Below are 8,180 nucleotides of genomic sequence, written 5' to 3' on the forward strand. Positions count from 1 at the left end.
TGTCCTGGAACTCATGCTGTAGATCAGGCTGGCCTCGAACTCAGAAATCTGCCTGCCTCCCAAGTGCTGGGATTAAAGGCGTGTGCCACCACCACCCAGCTAACACATGTAATTCTTTAGTATTACTTTAATATATTTTAAAACATTACATAATAGAAAAAAAGAAATAATTTGCTCCAATTTAGGAGGGCAAGCATCTGGCTGATTCCCTCCTAACTGCAAGGTCAGACTAACCACACACAATAAGTCACATAAATTTATTTATTTTATTTATGTGAGTACACGGTTGAAGTCTTCAGACACACCAGAAGAGGGCATCAGATCCCTTTACAGATGGTTGTGAGCCACCATGTGGTTGCTGGGAATTGAACTCATGACCTTGGAAGAACAGTCAGTGCTCTTAACCACTGAGCCATCTCTCCAGCCCCTGGCTGCCCCATTTTTTAAAATTGTTTTTTTTGTTTGTTTGTTTTTTGTTTTGTTTTTTTGTTGTTGTTTTTTGTTTTTTTCTAGACAGGATTTCTCTGTGTAGCCCTGGCTGTCCTGGCACTCACTTTGTAAACCACTCTGGCCTTGAACTCAGAAACCCGCCTGCCTCTGCCTTTTTTTTTTCATTTTTAAAAATTGATCATACATGTAGCATCTTAGGGTTTTTCTGTGACATGTAAAACACTTCATGTGAGCCCAGTCTGGCTTCTCTGTGGTCCATCTGATGGATACCACGACTCTTATGAGGTGAGCATAAGCAAGGGGTTAGAGCTCAGACTTTGTGGAGGCTTCTAGATGACTCTACAGGCTTATCAACTCTCACTCAGAGGAACAGTAATGAATAAAACTGCCTGACTGGGATGCATCCCACTGGCCGAGCAGTAGCCTAGTGTGTAAGCCTTGGGGGTGGATCATCTCTGTTGGAAAGAACAAGAGAGAAACAAGTCTTGCCTTGCTTTTAAACTTACTGGTGAGTTCCAAGTAGTCAGCAGTAGCCACAGGAAGTCTAACTCTTACGTACTATTGATAAAAGCTGTCTACAAGGATAAAATGGGAGGATGGAAAAGAAATCGAATGATTTAACGACAAAGAAGGACAGCTGCAGGGGCTGGAGAGCTGGCTCAGTAGTTAAGGGCACTAACTGTTCTTCCAGGGGTCCCGAGTTCAAGTCCCAGCAACCACATGGTGGCTCACAACCATCTGTAATGGGATCCAATGCCTTCCCCTGGTGTGTCTGAAGACAGCCACAGTGTACTCATATATTACGTGAATAAATAAATCTTTTTTTTAAAAAAGGAAAGAAAAGAAGGACATCTGCAGACAACTTCTCTACAGTCCCCATATTTATGGTATATTGGACTAATTTTTGTTTTAAAACAACATCAACTGGAACTCACACTTGCCCCGTCCATGATCAGCACAGACTTTCCGGGAGAGAGTTGAGAAAGATAATACAGAGCTGTGCAGGCTCGGACTCCATCCCGAATGACGCCAGCGGCTTCTGTCCATGACACCTTTTCTGGCTTATGAACTATATGACAAAGGACAAGAAGAAAAAGCTCATTGGGAAGTTCCATTAGTACCTCGTCTGTCCCACCTCGGGCACCGACGCTGCTGCAGTCGTCCTTTTGCCTCTTATGTCACACGTCCCTGTTTCCATCCACAGGCACCCAGGAAGCACACAGAAGGTCAAGCACAGCGGTGGGGCTGACCAGAAAGCACACACAGGTCACACACACTGCCTTCCTCCTGACCTGTCCCCGCTCTCTCATTCACTCGCTCTCACCGGTCCTGTTTCTCCTCTACCTTCAGCTCATCACGTGGCCACTCAACAGTTACCAGCTCTATCTGATTCTGCACTTGATCTTTTTTTATATTTCATATTGTTTTTAAAATGTGTGAATTCGTGTGTAAGAGCAGGTGTGTGTACGGCAGCCGAGGGCGCTCACTCCCTGAGTAGGATTCTTTTACTTATTCACTTTACCTCTCGCTCACTCAGTGCCCCCCTCCCCTGTTACCCGCTTCCACAGTTCATCCTCCATCCTCCTTCCCCTTCTCCTCTGAGGGAGCAGAGATCCCCTGAGTATCACCCACCCTGGGACTTCAAGTCGCTGCGAGGCTAGGCACTTCCTCTCCCACTGAGGCCAGACAAGGCAGCCCAGGTAGTAGAATATACCCTACATACAGGCAACAGCTTTTGGGATAGCCCCACATGAAGGTCAAGCTGCATCTGCCACACATGTGCGGGGAGGCCTCGGTCCCGCCTGTGTTTGCTCTTTGATGGTGGTTCAGACTCTGAGAGCCGCCGCAGGGGCCCAGGTGTGTTGAGTGTATGCGCTGCTGAAGCCCGCACCTCACCTGAGTTTTAAACAGCTTTTCCCTGTCCTGCTTAGGAGACCATGGTGGAGCTTTCGCTTTTATTATTTTATGGCTTGGGCCACATAGAAGTATTGGAAGTGTTTGTCCGTTCTTAGCTGGTGAACGCGTTTGCAGTCTTGGGCTGTCAAACAGTGGCTCTGAGCAATAGCACCTGCCGCCAGAACAGCCGCTGGCCATCCTTGGCTCTGAGTCCACAGCCCATCACTTGGACATGTGACAGTTCTTACTGTGCCTGTCTAATAAAATGCTGAGGATCCCCCCTCTCGTGCATGCCGCCTCTAGAGTACTTTTATGAAGTGACGAAGTCTCAGCACTTTCTTGTTTATTGTTGTATGTTATTTTCATGTATTTCAGATGCCTTCCACTGCACTTAGAAAAACAGTGAAATTCCCAATATAGTTTTAAAAGCTCAACATATAGCTGGGTATCATGACATACACACTTAATCCCAGTACCTGGTTGGGAGGGGTGTGCAGGGACGGCAGAGGCAGGCAGGACGCTGAGTTTGAGGCCAACCTGGTCTACATAGTGAGTTCCAGGCACCATGGCTACATGGTGAGACCCTGTCTCAAAATTAAACAAAACAATAACATCCCTGCCCCTCAAACCCTAAAGGGGATGAGAGCCTAAAAAGTAAGCGCGTTCTGCATGACCTGTCCACTAAGCTGTTCCTCCTTCACAGTTCCCCTAAGTCTCGATCAAATAAACTGCTGCTGTTCCCACTAAACCACTCGTTCCATAAGAGCTCCTCACAAAGCCTGCAGCCATGCACCACAAGAGACTGATACCACCTGGTGGGGAGGCGGAGCCTACACCCCACCCTGGTGAAAATGCTGGGCTGAAACAGGAGTGTTTCTTTATGACACTCTTTGGAACAGGCATGATTTATAGATCTGCTTTCATCCTTGGTTCCTGGTCATATCTCACACTGCCTGTCTTATTTTCTAAATGATGATAAGTGTATCTTTCATCAAAGAATTTGGACCTTTTGTCCTTGGTTGCCTGCTCAGTGAAGATAAAATGAGGTCTTTTTATTGCTGGGGTGTGTCAGTTCAGAAGCAAGCTTCAGAGAGCAAAGTCCCTGATTCTCTGAGCTCTGATCTTGCTGTTCCGGTCTTGGAGCCATAAAGCTATGACATGTTTTGCCTGCTGGCAGATATGAAGACCCTCAGTTTTTATTTTTATCTATCAGTCTGTCTGTCTATCATCCGCCCTTCTATCTGTGTACCTCTGACTGTCCAAGAACTCACTCTGTAGATCAGGCAGGCCTTAGACTCAGAGATCTGCCTGCCTCTGCCTCCTGAATGCTGGGAGTAAAGGTGTGCGCCAGTACCAAAGACCTCCAAGAGAAAGAGACATTGTCCTATGTATTTCATTTGTTTATTTGTATCCTTTAGTCTCCGTTACAGTAAATCAGTAAACTTATTATCTGCAGTTCTGCATTTCATGCAGCAGTGTTTGCTTGCATTTATGTGCATGCACCATGTGCATGCCTGGTGCTCCTGGAGGTCAGAAGAGGGCACCAGTTCCCTGGATGGACCTAGAGTCACAGACAGTTCTGAATGACCATGTAGACTCTGGTCATTAGACCTAGGTCGTCTGCAAGAGCAACAAGTGCTCTTACACATAACCTGTCTCCCTCTGAGCATCCGTCTCTCCGTTCCCTGCCCTCGGCTCACTCGGACACTCTTACAAACCAAACAAGCCCAAAGTGGAAACCCGAACTCTCACTAGAGTCCCGAAGGCCCACACTAGTGATCATGCCACAAATGAAGGCACTTCTGTGGGACTGAGCCCTCAAACTGCAGCATCTCTGCTATCTCCAGACAGACAGCACCAGACTTAAAGAGACTTAGATAGGAATAGAGCATGCCTGGTGTGTCCAGTGTAGAAGTGATTGGCATGGGGAGAGACCCCTGCATTCTGAGGTCACCACCTCAGGAGTGACCATGTTTAGTACACTGCAGAAGAAGGGCATTTTGGTTTTTTCTTTCTTTCCTCTTTATCTACCTAATACTATTTTTCTAATTTTGCTGATTATTAAATTAGGTACAGAATAGTAATTGATTTACCTAAGGCCTCATAGGTAATAAAGTGAATATATGAAAAAGACTAAAGTAGACCTATCTATTCTCATGTTCATCTGCGCATATTTTACTTATATGGCTTTTTGGGAGGCAATATCTCCCCACCATAAGATTTCAGTCTGCCATATTTTATCAAAATGTTATTCATATGACATAATCCCCACTCTTGTAAAAGAATGACAAATCTGAGACCATCTGTGGGTACACAGCCTTCCTTATCTTGGAAGAGAGAGAAAGGTGATAAAAACAGGGTATATATATAATCATATATGCAAGTGCACACACATGTGCATATACACACCATTCATGTAGTCCTTCAAAAAACATTAAGGGCAATAAAACTACATTTAAGAATCTAAACTTTTTTTTTAAGATTTATTTTTAGCTGGGCATGGTGGCACACGCCTTTAATCCCAGCACTTGGGAGGTAGAGGCAGGCGGATTTCTGAGTTCGAGGCCAGCCTGGTCTACAGAGTGAGTTCCATGACAGCCAGGGCTACACAGAGAAACCCTGTCTTGAAAAAACAAAAAAAGAAAAAAAAAGAGTTTAAGATTTATTTTTATAATTTATGTGTATGTGTGCACTCAAGTGCCAGGAGCCCAGAAGAGGGCGAGATGCTCCTTGCTGCTGGAGTGACAGGAATCTGAAGGCTGCTGAGTGTGGGGGATGGGCTCTGAAGCCCAGTCCTCAGGAAGCAGCAAGGGCTCTCCGGGGCTGGCCTCCAGAGGTTCTAACTAACTGGTAAGGGGCCTTGCTTTGACGGTAAATGCTCAATGCTTATTATGTTAGAAAGACTAACAAACAAAATATGGATCAATGGTAGCTACATGACCACTAAGAATAAAGGACAGAGTTGAAAGTATATGCCCAATTTTGAGTGAATGAAATTATTTTTAAGCTTGGTGGAAAGCCTTGAGAGCTGAGAGCAGCTGGGGCTATGGCGATGGCTCCATGCTAACACGCACTCTCCCCCCAGGCCTGACGGCCAAGATCCATCCGTGGAACCCACGTGCAGAAGGAAGGAGAGAACTGACTTCTACAAGTGGTCCTCTGAGCTCTACACACGCACCCTGCCTCCTCGTCACCTCCCCACCCCATACAGACAACAAACAAACAAACATTTCAAAAGGAGTCTAAGCGAGATGGAAGGAGCCCAGTAACACTCTTCAGGGTGTTACTGTTATTGTGAAACAGTGCTCACATCTGGGTGCTCGTTTGGAACCACATACGTGGGTTTGGTAAAAGAACAAGATTCACGTGAACTCAAAGCGACTGAATGCTGAGTCTTACTACACAGTCAGCAGGCTAAGCATGAATCGCTCAAGTTGAATCTGAGATTTCCCAGTGCAGAGTTTCATGAAATGTACTGAAAGCGACCTCTGCCCATAAAAAGTTGGAGCTGCAAACCACAGCTTCCTAGCCGAATAGCCTCATTCTGCACAGTGAGTGTGGCCAGGACGCTCACCGAGGGGTCATAACTTTGGTGGTCATTTGTTAATTTTTTTAAAGATTTTCCATATGGATGTGTGCATGTATCTGTGTCTGAAGGCCATATATGTGCATGTCATGGAAGCCAGAGGGTGTCGGGTCCCCTGAAGCTGAATTACACATGGTTGTGAGCTGCCAGGTATGGGTGCTGGGAACTGAACTTAGGTGCTCTGGAAGAGAGGCACGTGTTCTTCACCACGGAGACACCTCTCTAACCCCAGTGGTGGTCACTCTTATAGACTGTTCTGAGTTAGGACCTTGGTTTGTAGCCCAAGTCTTGAACTCTAGATCCTCTGTCTCTGGCCTAAGTACTAGGAACACAGCCATGTTCTGCCACAGCTGGACTAGAGGACCCCTAAGGAAACATCGAATCCCAGCTCTGTCCTCAAATACTCTCAGCAATTGTTTACTCCATAGACTTCGGACACTTCTGGACTATAACCCACCTTCCTGACTTAGAGCATCATTTAGAGCTCACACATTACAGGTGGGCTCCAAACGTAAGTGCTCGTTTCCTGCTGGACTGGGGATGCAGATGATGGCAGAGCACATCCATCTCCAGCACCTCAAAGGACTCATCCTGCCTATCGCGGCTTTGTCTTGTTGCTGGTATTTTAAAAGCCATTTGGCTGTATGTATGTGCTCATGTGTATCTGGGTGTACATACCCATGCACATGGCATGTGGAAGCCAGCGTTACATGTGGTGTGTCTTCTCAATCATTTGCAATCCTACTTTTTGAAATAAGATCTCTCTCATCAAAGTTGGTGTCCCCCAGTTGGTTAGGGTGCCTGGCCTACAAGCCTTGGGAACCTGCCTGTCCCTGCTGTCCTCGGCACTGAGGCTACCGGTCTGCACCACTGTCCCTAGATTTTCTGTGGCTTCAGGAGTTCCAAATCAGGTCCTGAGGGCTGTGCAGCACGTTCTTCACCACCCGAGCTGCCTCTCCAGCTGTCTCTCCTTAGGGCTTCAGCTTCTACAGCGGGTGGGGGCCACCTATCAGCTCTAGCTCCTAAATGTTCTTTATCTACTCTAATCGCACAGGAGATGAAGTATCTTTTCATTATTTTCAGGACGTGTATATGCATTTACGAAATGTTCAAAATGGAATTTCTCATGAAAAATAAAACTGAATACTGATCAAAGTCTATTAGCAACAAAAAAAGCTTTTAAAATTTTTTCCTGCTTCAGCTTTGACAAAGACTGTCTAAATTGTGTACATTTTTTTTTTGTTTGTTTGTTTTAGTCAGTAATGAAGAGTTCAATGGTATAGTTCTTGCTTAGCAGACTGGAAGCCCTAAGTTCTATCTCTAACAACACACACGCGAGTACACATGCACACACACACACACACACACACACACACAAATAAGCCAAGAGCAAGACATTTATAAATTCTGATGTGCAAGATTCTACAGCCATGAGCAATGTTAGTAAATCTCACAGGTCTACACAATGCTTAATCTAAGCATTAATTTATAAATAACATAAGCCAGAAGTATCACACGGCTAAGGAAAGGTTATGCTGTCAGTGGGACAGACTTATTCAGTTCTGAAGGACAGACTGCCACGTACCCAGGTAATGCTCATGTACTCGAATAACCTCACAGAGTCCGGGGTCTTCTGAATCCAAAGGCAGAATTCCTAAAAATTAAAACAAGAAGCTTAAGGGGAAGTCTGTGAGTGAACTCATTCCCTGGGAGATCCGTTCATGTAAACTGTGCAGTGCAGTTGATGTAAAGGTGGCTGATGTCATGCAGCAGACCTGGAGTGCTGCTGTCCCTGAGCCTCCTTCCCCCAGTGTGCCCTGAACAGTACCCTTCGTTTCTGGAGGCTACTCAAGTTCTAAGTCTGCTCTCTTACAAAAAGAAAGGTAGGCAATACAGAGTATCACTGAGTTCTTGGATAACTAAGACTACAATCATCAGTTCTTCCAGTGAAAGCTGGAGACACACTTTCCTGTACCTCTGATCTTCAGCGGCCTTTCCCAAGGCTCAGAGGATGCCGTCTATGAAGACGAGGAAGACTGAGACAGTTATGAACGTGGCGTTCACGCGTGGTTGCAGGACTGTCTGGGGCACAGGCACGAGCAGATGTTCCCCAAATGCTTGCAGTGATTACAGATTTAAGAATAACAAATTTGGCTGGGCGTGGTGGCGCACGCCTTTAATCCCAGCACTCGGGAGGCAGAGGCAGGCAGATTTCTGAGTTCGAGGCCAGCCTGGTCTACAAAGTGAG

The 8,180-nt window shown here is 45.9% G+C and overlaps 1 protein-coding gene across 3 annotated transcripts in view; it reads right to left on the reverse strand.

Moving 5' to 3' along the window:
* The window catches only part of Cryzl1 (crystallin zeta like 1), a 39,633-nt gene that overhangs the window by 9,487 nt on the left and 21,966 nt on the right, over window positions 1-8,180 (reverse strand). For all 3 annotated transcript variants that reach the window (XM_029470631.1, XM_021184824.2, XM_021184825.2), the window contains 2 exons: window positions 7,518-7,586; window positions 1,386-1,519 (listed from right to left, as the gene is read on the reverse strand). In XM_029470631.1, the coding sequence (XP_029326491.1) occupies window positions 1,386-1,519; window positions 7,518-7,586 (203 nt within the window). The remainder of the gene's footprint in view (window positions 1-1,385; window positions 1,520-7,517; window positions 7,587-8,180) is intronic.

This window comes from Mus caroli, chromosome 16, assembly GCF_900094665.2.
Source record: "Mus caroli chromosome 16, CAROLI_EIJ_v1.1, whole genome shotgun sequence".
Lineage (NCBI taxonomy): Eukaryota > Metazoa > Chordata > Mammalia > Rodentia > Muridae > Mus > Mus caroli.